Source organism: Dermochelys coriacea, chromosome 10 (genome assembly GCF_009764565.3).
Source record: "Dermochelys coriacea isolate rDerCor1 chromosome 10, rDerCor1.pri.v4, whole genome shotgun sequence".
NCBI lineage: Eukaryota > Metazoa > Chordata > Testudines > Dermochelyidae > Dermochelys > Dermochelys coriacea.
The window spans coordinates 81721937-81735508 of record NC_050077.1 but is presented as its reverse complement, the minus strand read 5'-3'; the positions used below and the strand labels follow the sequence as shown (position 1 = coordinate 81735508).

Sequence of the window (13572 nt, the reverse complement as noted above, 5' to 3'; positions counted from 1 at the left end):
AATATCACACTTGCAGAACGTACCTGTACCTCCCATTACAATATTTCTACCTGACCACATTCTCCTTGCACAGCTTTGTTTCAGTGAGACACTTCTAGGTGTGAAACAACAAACATACATGAAAAGTTGATCTTTTGGTGACTACCCAATACTAAACAGTATAGTCAATCACACGGTGAGAAATCCATCCCATCTGGCACAAAGCCACAATTATCAAGCTGTCTGCAAGGAACTCCATTGGGGTTCAGGGATGGCATTTACCCAGCTCAGCCTCTGGATCTCCACAGCCCTATGATGGCCCACCCTTAGTGGCATGCAGGGAGTGTAGAGATGTCCTCCCAATCCCACTCCATGTACCCTGATCCCCCCTCTCACTGCACAGCCCTACCAAAGGGCTTAATTGATGCATACCGGCTTTCTTCACCTACATGGATTTGACCCACTGAGAATGAATCCATTCTGGATACAGCAAAGAAACTTAGCAATGGCTAAGCTTATATACAACAAACGGAACTTTGTTGTATAATAGGGAATATGTAAAAATAATTTGAATCTTAGATTAAGTTCAGTTCTTTCAATGTGCCTATAAGAACACGTATATATGTTTACATACCTCCATGAAGGAAATCCCTAAACTCCATACATCGGAATGAATCCCGTATTGTTCCCCTGAAATTCGTTCAGGCTGAAAGAAAGGAGGGGAAATTTTTTTTGTTGAGCCTAGACAAACAAACATGCATATCCCTCTCTTGAAGGTTAGCCCTGGACAAAAAAACTAGCTCAGAATTTTGCAGGAATCTTAAAATTCAATTTGTCTAATCTGGAAAATAATGAAGATACTAGGTTAGTCATAAACGTGACACACTTTATTTTTACCTGGGTTCTGCAGCTGGGCCAGGAGCTCTGTCCTGCTCAGACATACCATCCTACAGGGCCATGTATCTAGTAAACTTAGTCCAGGCACAGATGCATTAGCCATCTTATTTCGCAAGAAAACCAACAGTGTGCAGCTGCACAACAAAGCACCATAGCAGGTTCTAAAACTCCATCAATTTACTTCTAGTCCAGAGTGAGAGGTAAGGTACACCAAGAACAAAAATATTGAGTAAAGGAATTGAATAGGGGCATGAGGGGTTAAAAATTAATAGCACAGCGGGGACTGAATTAAACCAAGGTTACTTTAACAATTAGCAAGCTAATGCTTCGAAAGGGAGTCACATGCTTAGCAATTTTTTTTAAAACTCTTCAATTAATATATTAAACAATCAAAAAGATTTCACTCAAAACTATTAACAGCCCATTTACAGAAATACAAGAACACTGTAAAACGAAATATCTAGTTTTTATCTGAAAGCTACAATTCAAGCTTTCCAAGGTCAAGTACAGTGTGAAATGCAACAATAAAAGGCTCCATGAGACCTCTCTCCCTGCTGTGCTATTAATTCACCTGTCTAGCCAACTACCTACAAACCACTGGCTGCATTTCTAGCCTCTAATAATCCAGAGACCTTTCCAGAAAACACACTCCCAAATTAGTGCCAGTCCAACGTGTTTGGGGATGTTTACTCTGCACTGCTAATCCCAGGTTGAGGGCTTTTATCACAGCATGAATGTTAAGTAAAGAAACACAGAGCTGTCTCCGTTATCTTTATGGATCACCATTCTAAACAGCTTTCCAGAATTACCATGCCAAAAAGGTCATCTTGTGTTAGACAGAATGCTTAGTTTATACTGAGCTACATACATACATAAAACAAGAATCTTATTACTGTGGCCACCAAGACAATCATTCATAAATACAGTTATCCTAGGACAGGTTTACATGAGAAAGTTTTCTGGAATGATAATGTGGGTTGGGGTGTGATCTTTTAATGATATTTTTATACAGGCAAAAGCCATGGCATAGACAAAGTTATACTGGCCAAAAAGTGCTTTAGCCACTGTCATAAAAATAAAGGGAAGGGTAACCACCTTTCTATATACAATGCTATAAAATCCCTCCTGGCCAGAGGCAAAACACTTTTACCTGTAAAGGGTTAAGAAGCTAAGATAACCTCATTGGCACCTGACCCAAAATGACCAATGAGGGGACAAGATACTTTCAAATCTGGAGGGGAGGGGGTCGGGAACAAAGGGTTTGTCTGTCTGCATGATGCTTTTGCTGGGAACAGATCAGGAATGCAGCCTTACAACTCCTGTTAAATTAGTAAGTAATCTAGCTAGAAAATGCGTTTGATTTTCTTTTGTTTAATGGCTGGTAAAATACGCTGTGCTGGTTGGAATGTATATTCCTGTTTTTGTGTCTTTTTGTGACTTAAGGTTTTGCCTAGAGAGATTCTCTGTGTTTTGAATCTGATTACTCTGTAAGGTATTTACCATCCTGATTTTACAGAGGTGATTCTTTTTCCTTCTCCTCCTCAGTATGCTTCTTCTCTTTTTCCCTCTCCTCCATTTCTTTCCTTTGACTCCATAGCTCTCCTGTGGGCAGCCTCCATTTCTTTTTCTTTGGCCGCTTGTGCCTCAATCTCCATCTGTCTGAGTTCTACCCATCTTTCATGTTCCTTTTGTCTTTCCTCAGCCTCAAATCTGGCTAATCCCAGTTTCTGTTAGGTGTTGCTTTCTGTCATTCTAACCTCTCTGTTTTTAACTAACTTTACACCTGAGAGTTAGAAAGAAAACAAACAAAAAAAAAACCTGGCTTGTAAAATTTTGCTATGCTGTAACCTGATACCTGTTTTCTGTGATAGCTGTTCTCAGCCTACAGAAAAATCCTTTTGTTATGCCTGCTGCTCTGTCCCCCAGGCAGAGAGACAGAATCTACAGCTGCAATCGCCTTTTACAAACCCTTTTAAAATCCTGCTGTGCTTTTGGTTCAAAATGATCCCACCTCTAAAACCATGTCAAGGTTCCTCCCGCACTCTGAACTCTAGGGTATAGATGTGGGACCTGCATGAAAGACCCCCTAAGCTTATTCTTACCAGCTTAGGTTAAATGACCCTCATTGGTCATTTTGGGTCAGATGCCAGCGAGGTTATCTTAGCTTCTTAACCCTTTACAGGTGAAAGGGTTTTGCCTCTGGCCAGGAAGGATTTTATAGCACTATATACGGAAAGGTGGTTACCATTCCCTTTATTTTTTATGATAGCCACTATAACCTATTTAGTTCAGGGAACAAGTTATAAGCTATACTGGCAAAATGGCAAAGGGAATTATTTGCCGGTTGAAGCTGTCTCTACGCTAGTAGGGTTTGCCAGTATGGCTATACAAGCATAGTTATGCAGGTACACCTTTTCTAGTATAGACTAGACCCTAGCCTTCAGTTAGCAGCTAAATCAGATAGGTAGTTCAATCTGGCCATTTTTATATTATTTACTTCTTTTTTATAACAGGTAAGGCTTTACGGTAGTAAAATAATTTATATTTAGAAATACATGGAGTGTAGTGGCAAACAAGTATGCAGGCCTTTAAACAGAAATGCTATATCCTCTGTTCCAGTATGGAAAAAATATAGAAAATAAGCTGAAAATAAAAACTGAAAGGTACATGCAGTAAAAACAAAATGTGAAATACGAAGATGAATCCTGAGCAAGGGGAGCAGGAAACGATGTGTGTCTTGGAAATTACTAGAGGTGATCAACATTTTTTCATCCAAGTTCTCTTACAAAATATTTTCCCACCTCCCAAACCAAAGTTTCTCACACAAAATTTATTTTGGTTGAAAGTTTTCATGTTTCAACAACAACGACAACAAAATCACAGAACAAAATATTTTTGTATGTTTGTTCTGATGGCAAAAATCCCACTCTTACTTTTTTACTTGCTGGTCTCTTCTTTTTCCCCCACTGGAAAATAGGTGGTTATTGGGAGTGAGGAGTGAATAATCTGAGTGAAAGTGTCTGAGTAAAACCTCCAAAAATGTTTTAAAATGTGAATTTTGAAAAAAAATTCAAAACATGTTTAGAAAATTTTCATTGAAAAATTAAAAGTTTTATATGAAATAAAAAAAGTTAATTTCTTTTGAAAAATGTTCATGTAACATACTTACCTATTTTAATCACCTCTAGAATTTACCCTTCCAATACAGACAGCCAAATCAAACTTCTTGGTTTGGGTATTTGTCCATGTAGTCATGTAATTGAAAGCTAGGGTAGCTAAAAAGCTCCATGCAGGTTTCATAAGGCAGTTCTCACTTGACTACCATTTACCATACAATTGAAACACTATTATTATTACAAAAACACTAAACAATTCTTCCATTTCTTGATATTTTGAGGTAGCATTTCTGAGCCACTTTCAGACTTGGAGAAATGTGGCCTGCCACAAGACAAGTGGTGCATCACTCATGATTACCTGTGATGGACATCTTGCAGTTGGATACCTAAAGCAGAGGTGTTTCTCCTCAACCATAATGGATATTACAAAGGCAGAAAGTTAGCTAATGAGAAAAATCTACTCCAATAAATGATTAGGGGGCTGGGGCACATGACTTATGAGGAGAGGCTGAGGGAACTGGGCTTATTTAGTCTGAGGAAGAGAAGAGTGAGGGGGGGGATTTGATAGCAACCTTAAACTACTTGAAGGGGGGGTCCTAAGAGGATGGAGCTCGGCTGTTCTCAGTGGTGGCAGATGACAGAACAAGGAGCAATGGTCTCAAGTAGCAGTGGGGGAGGTCTAGGTTGGATATTAGGAAAAACTATTTCACTATGAGGGTGGTGAAGCACTGGAATGGGTTCCCTAGGGAGGTGGTGGAATCTTCTTCCTTCGAGGTTTTAAGACCCGGCTTGACAAAGCCCTGGCTGGGATGATTTAGTTGGGGTTGGTCCTGCTTTGAGCAGGGGGTTGGACTAGATGACCCGCTGAGGTCTCTTCCAACCCTAATCTTCTGTGATTCTATAATAAATGCAAACTAACAAAGGAAATGAGAACATCTTAAATAAGAATAATAGTATATTTAAATAGAATAAATAAATCAAGTATAGCTATTTAAATGGAATAATTTAACAATACCTTCAGAAGCAGTGTCTGCTAGAATTATTTTAAGATCTGCAGACTAGTAACTCAGCAACGTAAGAGGCACTCCTTTAACCATCAGGATACAAGAACCGGGACTCAGAGACTATGAATCCATGTATACATCTTACGACTCATTTTCTAGGTCTGTCTCTTACTGCTACTTTATAACTGTTGCAGGTCCTCGGTGAAATGGCCAGATCAGTAGTGTCCTTAGTGGGGAACATCTAGGGTGCACCTTGTCCATCTAATTCAAGGTAAAAAGTGTTACCCTGCATCCAGACTGGGACAAAGGCAACATATTAGGTACCCTTGCCTATTTCTCCGGGTCTAGATACCCTTCTATTTAGCAGTTGAAGAGGAGTTTGGGCACTTTCATTAAACATTCCAGATCCACATGCTAGATTTAAAATTAGGTTTCAGAGTAGCCACCGTGTTAGTCTGTATTTGCAAAAAGAAAAGGAGGACATGTAGCACCTTAGAGACTAACAAATTTATTTGAGCATAAGCTTTCATGAGCTACAGCTCACTTCTTCGGATGCATTCGGTGGAAAATACATTGGGGAGATTTACATACACACACAGAGAACATGAAACAATGGGTTTTATCATACACACTGTAATGAGAGTGATCACTTAACTTGAGCTATTACCAGCAGGAGGGCAGGGGGGGGGGAGGAAGCCTTTTGTAGTGATAATCAAGATGGGCCATTTCCAGCAGTTGACAAGAACGTCTGAGGAACAGTGGGGGGGGGGGAGGGGGAATAAACATGGGGAAATGGTTTTACTTTGTGTAATGACCCATCCACTCCCAGTCTTTATTCAAGCCTAAGTTAATTGTATCCAGTTTGCAAATTAATTCCAATTCAGCAGTCTCTCCTTGGAGTCTGTTTCTGAAGTTTTTTTTGTTGAAGAATTGCCACTTTTAGATCCGTAATCGAGTGACCAAAGAGACTGAAGTGTTCTCCGACTGGTTTTTGAATGTTATAATTCTTGACGTCTGATTTGTGTCCATTTATTCTTTTATGTAGAGACTGTCCAGTTTGATCTATGTACATGGCAGAGGGGCATTCCTGGCACATATCACATTGGTAGAAGTGCAGGTGAATGAGCCTCTGATAGTGTGGCTGATGTGATTAGGCCCTATAATGGTGTCCCCTAAATAGATATGTGGACACAGCTGGCAACGGGCTTTGTTGCAAGGATAGGTTCCTGGGTTAGTGGTTCTGTTGTGTGGTTGCTGGTGAGTATTTGCTTCAGATTGGGGGGCTGTCTGGAAGCAAGGACTGGCCTGTCTCCCAAGATCTGTGAGAGTGATGGGTCGTCCTTCAGAATAGGTTGTAGATCCTTGATGATGCGTTGGAGAGGTTTTAGTTGGGGGCTGAAGGTGATGGCTAGTGGCGTTCTGTTATTTTCTTTGTTGGGCCTGTCCGGTAGTAGGTGATTTCTGGGTACTCTTCTGGCTCTGTCAATCTGTTTCTTCACTTCAGCAGGTGGGTATTGTAGTTGTAAGAACGCTTGATAGAGATCTTGTAGGTGTTTGTCTCTGTCTGAGGGGTTGGAGCAAATACGGTTGTATCGTAGAGCTTAGCTGTAGACAATGGATCGTGTGGTGTGGTCTGTATTTTCCACTGAATGCATCCGATGAAGTGAGCTGTAGCTCATGAAAGCTTATGCTCAAATAAATTTGTTAGTCTCTAAGGTGCCACAAGTCCTCCTTTTCTTTTTGCGAATACAGACTAACATGGCTGCTACTCTGAAACCTAATTTTACATCTAGCATGTGGATCTGGAATGTTTTATGAAAGTGCCCAAACTCCTCTTCAACTGCTAAGTAGAAGGGTATCTAGACCAGAAAAAATAGGCAAGGGTACCTAATATGTTGCTAATCTCAGCCTTTTCCCCAGTCTGGATGCAGGGTAACACTTTTTATCTTGATTTAGATGGACAAGGTACAGCCTAGATGTTCCCCACTAAGGACACACCACACGATCCATGTCTACAGCCAAGCTCTACGATACAATCGCATTTGCTCCAACCCCTCAGACAGAGACAAACACCTACAAGTTCTCTATCAAGCATTCTTACAACTACAATACCCACCTGCTGAAGTGAAGAAACAGACTGAAGAGCCAGAAGAGTACCCAGAAGTCACCTACTACAGGACAGGCCCAACAAAGAAAATAACAGAACGCCACTAGCCCATCACCTTCAGCCCCCAACTAAAACCTCTCCAACGCATCATCAAGGATCTACAATCTATCCTGAAGGACGACCCATCACTCTCTCAGATCTTGGGAGACAGGCCAGTCCTTGCTTACAGACAGCCCCCCAATCTGAAGCAAATACTCACCAGCAACCACACACCATACAACAGAACATAGAACCACTAACCTAGGAACCTATCCTTGCAACAAAGCCCGTTGCCAACTCTGTCCACATATCTATTCAGGGGACACCATCATAGGGCCTAATCACATCAGCCACACTATCAGAGGCTCGTTCACCTGCACATCTACCAATGTGATATATGCCATCATGTGCCAGCAATGCCCCTCTGCTATGTACATTGGTCAAACTGGACAGTCTCTATATAAAAGAATTAATGGACACAAATCAGATGTCAAGAATTATAACATTCAAAAACCAGTTGGAGAACACTTCAGTCTCTTTGGTCACTCGATTACAGATCTAAAAGTGGCAATTCTTCAACAAAAAATGTCAAAAACAGACTCCCAGAGAGACTGCTGAATTGGAATTAATTTGCAAACTGGATACAATTAACTTAGGCTTGAATAGAGACTGGGAGTGGACGGGTCATTACACAAAGTAAAACTATTTCCCCATGTTTATTCCAATTCCTCCCCCCCCCACTGTTCCTCAGACGTTCTTGTCAACTGCTGGAAATGGCCCACCTTGATTAGCACTACAAAAGGCTTTTCCCCCCCCCGCTCTCCTGCTGGTAATAGCTCACCTTAAGTGATCACTCTCATTACACTATGTATGGTAACACCCATTGTTTCATGTTTTCTGTGTATATATATCTCCCCACTGTATTTTCCACTGAATGCATCCGATGAAGTAAGCTGTAGCTCATGAAAGCTTATGCTCAAATAAATTTGTTAGTCTCTAAGGTACCACATGTACTCCTTTTTTTGATGTAAAATTAGTTACTGATAGCAAAAAAAATACAAAATTACTGACTTAATCCTACATCCTTAGAAATGTTCAGAAATATGAAAAAAAACCCAATATTTAAACTGGAGATATTAACTATGAAAGCAAGTTAGCACTGCATTAAACTACCGGCATATCTTTCTTAGAATCATTGAGCTTTGACAGTGCAAAAACTGTGGTCATGAGAGTTCAAAATTCACAGAATGATGCTATATACTGCACAGTATATGCAAATTTTCGAGTTTTCTAATACATAAAATAGATGGTGAGTTTTCAAAGACATGGCATGGTTCATATCTGTCCATAAATTCGCACTTCTTCAAACAATCCATGTATTTTGTGTTATGTATACAATTATTAATTATATACACATATGCTATATTTTTGTATATTATACATATGTTTCAACTGAATGGCAAATTTTCAAGTACTGATTTATTTTGAGAGAGAGAGAGAGAGAGAGAGAGAGAGATTTTGTGCCAGTAACCAAGAAGAGCAGCTTTGGTATTAAAATAGGACTATAAAACAAACCTATGTGTGTATGTGTGTGTGTGTGTGTCTGTGTGCGCGAATGCATGCAGACGCATGTGCGTGTGTGTGTTGTAAATTCCTTGGAGCAGAGTTCATGTTTTCTATCATGTATGTGAAGCAGGTGCACAAGATAGTTACATCTGTCCATCTATTTCCACGTTTCCAAATGTCATGTAACACTGCTTTGTTTTGCAGTCATATTTTCGCACCAAAGCTTCTGTTCTTGCACACTGGTACAAAACACAAGCAATTTTATATTATCTTTTGGAGACTGAGGTATAAATTTGATGACTGGCAACAACTCACTCAAGAAGCAAAGCAATTTTCATACATGATATCCGATCAAATATTTTATAATTTGACTCCTCTCATTTTCAAACAGATGGACGCATCGCATTCATCCATAAACAATAAGAAAAAAGCAATTTCTTTAATGTACACCTGGGAAGAAGAACTGTAATCTGGATTTGTTCATTAAAAGAATATCATTTAATTATCAGAGCTATTTAAAGCCACTCTAAGAATAAGCGCAGAGTTACAGAAGTGGAGTCATTTGAAGGTTTTTTGGAATCACAGTATTTCCGTTTTTTTTTTTTTAAGAGATTGGAGCTGTAGCAATCAGCAGGCCTGGGTATCAAAAGTGACACATTTGACGTGTTTTACATTTTCCCCATACCTAATATTCTGATCACACAGTGTGGTTTAAGGCTCGTTAGGATGGTGACATGATTGTTTCAGAGGCTGAATGATGTGCACCTCTTGGCTAGAAAAACACTTAGCAAATAAATGGACTCCCTGCTTGTTATCTGCTAACAAGTACATAAGAAAAAAAAATATATACAAGCAATTAAAGGTCACAAATTTCTCCTCCTCCCTCCCATCTTCTTGAGTTTGAAAGGACAAATCCCAGGCATTCTGGACTACAGTATTGTTTGCAGATTGTCCTTTACCAAATATAGGATCCATTTTTCTCATTTCTTTTTAGATACAAGAGCCATGGGGTTTTTTTTGCCAAAACTACATTTTAAACACTAGACATGGACTCCGCTTAATTTTACATTCTCATCTGAAGTACTGAAGTTTTCATCCTCCACAAAATGGGTACATGAAACCATTTGTATGAACCTTGGCAAAGACAAACGTGTGGTAGCTTTTGCTGTATTCTCTCACTATTATTTATGCCACCACTTTATTTATTTAATTTTAAACCAAGTGTTTCCAATGGGACTAGTGTCACTTGCCACTTAACAGGTATGGTAAAATGGTAGAATCCAATTTGTCAAACCTATGACAGAAGTCCCCAGAAAGAGATATTGTAAAAGTTTGTTAATCTGATTTAATAGGAATGGAAATATACATATTATTCTGTAGACAGAACATAAAAGTAATCTCATCATGGCACGCAACATTTCTTGGTTTAAGTAATAGATGAAATGTACTGATTAAATGGATAAACATTACATGAAAGTGACAAAAACTAAAAACATGCAAGTTAATAGTCTAATGGTATAATACTTTGTGTTGTCTAGTGATTTACTGTATGACAAAAACAATGCATGTCACTGGGGTTAACTAAAGTGGGGACTCCAACTTTGCTCTTTCACCCGAACACATTTTGCAAACATTTTCAAATTGAACTATGAATAGATCTGATAGGAAGTGTTTTAGGCAAGCAAAGCACTTAAGCACATGTTTAGATTCACTGAAGTCAATGAGACTTAAGCACATGCTTAAATGTTTGCTAAAGTGAAGCCTCAGAACAGTGGTTTCCAAACTGTGAGCAACAATGGACCATGGGTGATCCGCCAAGCACATGCTGACTACCCCTGGAGAGCTAGCTGTTTAAATTGGCTCTCCTCTTTGTTCCAAGTTGTTACATTGCATTTGAGACAACTATAAATACATTAAAGAAATACTTTCCCAATATTACTTTTCGTTATCAGCAATTGCTGTAGCTGTTACAGAGATGCTGTGTGATCACAAGTAGGAGGGGAGTTAGTCTGGGTGATGGTGAATGGAAGCAGTTTCCATGGAACATACTCTATTAAGATGCAGATAGGAAGAAATCTGAGAAAACCCCTGATCTAAAAATATATCCTACATCATACAGAACAAAGCAGCATACGCAGACCTCTTTTGAAATGTTATTTCTGCATAAATTTACTTACCGCCATATAAGCATTTGTTCCAACATACGTCTTGGCTATAGAATTCACCAGCTATCAGACAAAACAGTCTGTTAGAACAATATAAAGATAATGTGGAAATAAAATGGGCAATTATTCCTCATTTAACCTACGATAATCATTTCTATAAATCAACTAAAATTATGTAAAAGGGAACAAATTTATCTACAAAGGCATTAAAAATGATTAAATCTGTCTTTTCTTTTGAATGTGAGTTCCAATTTAAAACAAACACTACATTACAGTTTATAGCAGATAACCTTAAACAATTCCGTTAAACAGGATGCTTATAGCTTTAGTACCCCCAAACTAGTCTGATATAAAAAGTCAATTTGAAGTAGGATTGAACACACTCATTTTTCAGTCAGCTGGCTCAAGATGTGAATAAAGCCACATTCATTACTAGAACGCAATGAGCACTAAATACGCTGGAGGGACAACAGACTTTGACAACTTATAATACAACGCTGACCTTCTCTTTGGTCCTCATGTTTGGCTGAGAGAAAAGGTGGCTGCAATTCAAATCAACATCACAGCAAGCTCATGGGTCACTATCACTGAGGTTCTCCAGGGAGGCCCAAAATGGAAATTAATTAAAATTTGTGCTGCACATTGTAAAGGCCCAACACTATTGTTGCTACCAATATTAATTTTATTGTGGGCCAGTTGGGCTCCCCAGACACATCTCCCACTCTGCCCTCTCTTTTGTCTGGCCAAAACGCTTTCATATTGAAGCTGCATATCAATGAAGTTTGCTATTCGTAAGTAGTAATTACAATATCAGCAGTTTTTACTGTCATTAAACAATGAACAATCATATTCTGATGAAGGAAAGTCACTTGGAGATTACAAATGAATAACACTCTCCCAGCAGAGGAGAGTTTGCTGCGGTCCTGTTTGTCTTGTAGCCAGGTGATTTCTATTTTAGAAAAAAAGAGTAGGCAAATAGCTAACGGAGGGGATACCTGTGTGCTAACCCCAAAGTCGCACAGCTTCACCTGTCCTCGTGTGTTCACCAGCATATTAGAGGGTTTCACATCTGTCAAAGAGGGACAAAAGAGGGCTTTCAAATAAATTATTCTGGATATGCAATTTTTATATAAAGATATATATGCATGTAGTCATGACAGGTTTTTAATAGCAAATATTTCAAACAGACATTTTAAATTCAATCTCTGTGATCTTTAACACTCTCTAGCATTGCACTACTTCCTCACCAAGGTTGGATTCCAATAATTTAAATGTACATTCTATTCTAACCCTCTGATAAACCTTATATCGATCTTCTTGTAATCATCTCTGCTCAACTGCTTAGATTTCAAGTAGTGGTAACAAGATTTTTAAAAAAAATATTACACACACACACATACAATACACCCCCCACACATAACATGGGAATCCTCATACACACTGACAAATATATACACATCAATTACACTTGCAGAATCTAGCCCCAATTCTGCAGCCAGATCCAAACAAGGTGGACCTATGTGCCTGCACAGAGCCCTACTGAAGTCAACATGGCTCTACCTGCATGGATCCTATTACACTCCTCCCATGATCTCAGTGCTGTCACATAAATGAACCACCACAATCCTATCAAAATGGACTGCTAATTCCACTAACAAATAAATACACCAATGGTCATCATAAAATTAGACTCCCTCAGTGCAGAGATTATAATGTTGACACTCTGTGACACAAAATAAAAGTAGGTAAGATTATGTTGCATACTGTATATTCTAATTGTTTCCTGTAACTGATCAAATGTAGCGCAGATCTTTCCATTCCAGGGATGCTGGCCAGAATATATGATAAACAGTTTGATGTAGCTCTGACCAACAATTTGCAGAGATTAGAGTATGGTGAATGGGTCTAATGACTGCTTTCTCATGGCAGTATGAATTGAAAGTAATAGCTTGTGTCTTTGCCTTCTTTAAAAGTGAACAGTAGTTGGGTGCAGATGGATGAAAACCAACTACGAGAGAACCTAATTTTGTTTATCATTAACTTTGGCTTTGTTTGGCAGATGTTTTCTGGGTATCACAGGAGCTTGCTTAATTTGTCTTTGTAATGTAAAGTATAGAACTTCAATTAACAAGCTGATTAAATGCTCTGATGTCTAGGGCAAAAAGAAAGCTCATTTTCTTAAAAGGGTGGGCGCGTTCAGTAATTTGGCCATGTTCTCCACGTTTCAAGATCACAGTAATACAATGAGTGTATTTGTAATCTCTCCTCATGATACCCAAAACACAAAATAACCATCATGTATCTCCATCACGTCACAGCTTCAAGGATACAGTACCTATTTCACATAACCCTTATTTCCACTGTATAGATTCATTTTGCCTGTAACACTCAATGATTTCTCACCGACCTCACCAGTAGGTGAGACAAAAGACTGATTTAAAACTATCCATGCAGTAGGAAGAACCTCGGTGATCTTTCAACCAACATTTTAAAATACATTATTTTCTAATACAAATTTTGGGAAGACTCAAGTATTGTCTGTTTGTAGCAATCTATTAAACTGTAAACAACTCTCTACTGCTGGGTGACTATTCTCAATTTAAGTAGACCTGGAATGTCACCAGCATGTCTCCATTATAAATGTCTAAGAAGAAGAGTACAGCAGCCATAGGCCGTCATTATGTTTAATTGTCTCTGAA

At 38.9% G+C, this 13572-nt stretch overlaps 1 protein-coding gene across 10 annotated transcripts in view; it reads right to left on the bottom strand.

The window, feature by feature from the left end:
- The window catches only part of MAP2K5 (mitogen-activated protein kinase kinase 5), a 209842-nt gene that overhangs the window by 97121 nt on the left and 99149 nt on the right, over positions 1-13572 (bottom strand). For all 10 annotated transcript variants that reach the window (XR_006274573.1, XR_006274574.1, XM_043493329.1 and 7 more), the window contains 3 exons: positions 11869-11942; positions 10886-10936; positions 614-685 (listed from right to left, as the gene is read on the bottom strand). Coding sequence is in view for 8 of the 10 variants with exons in the window: in XM_043493329.1 (XP_043349264.1) it covers positions 614-685; positions 10886-10936; positions 11869-11942 (197 nt within the window). In the remaining 2 variants the exon portion in view is untranslated. The remainder of the gene's footprint in view (positions 1-613; positions 686-10885; positions 10937-11868; positions 11943-13572) is intronic.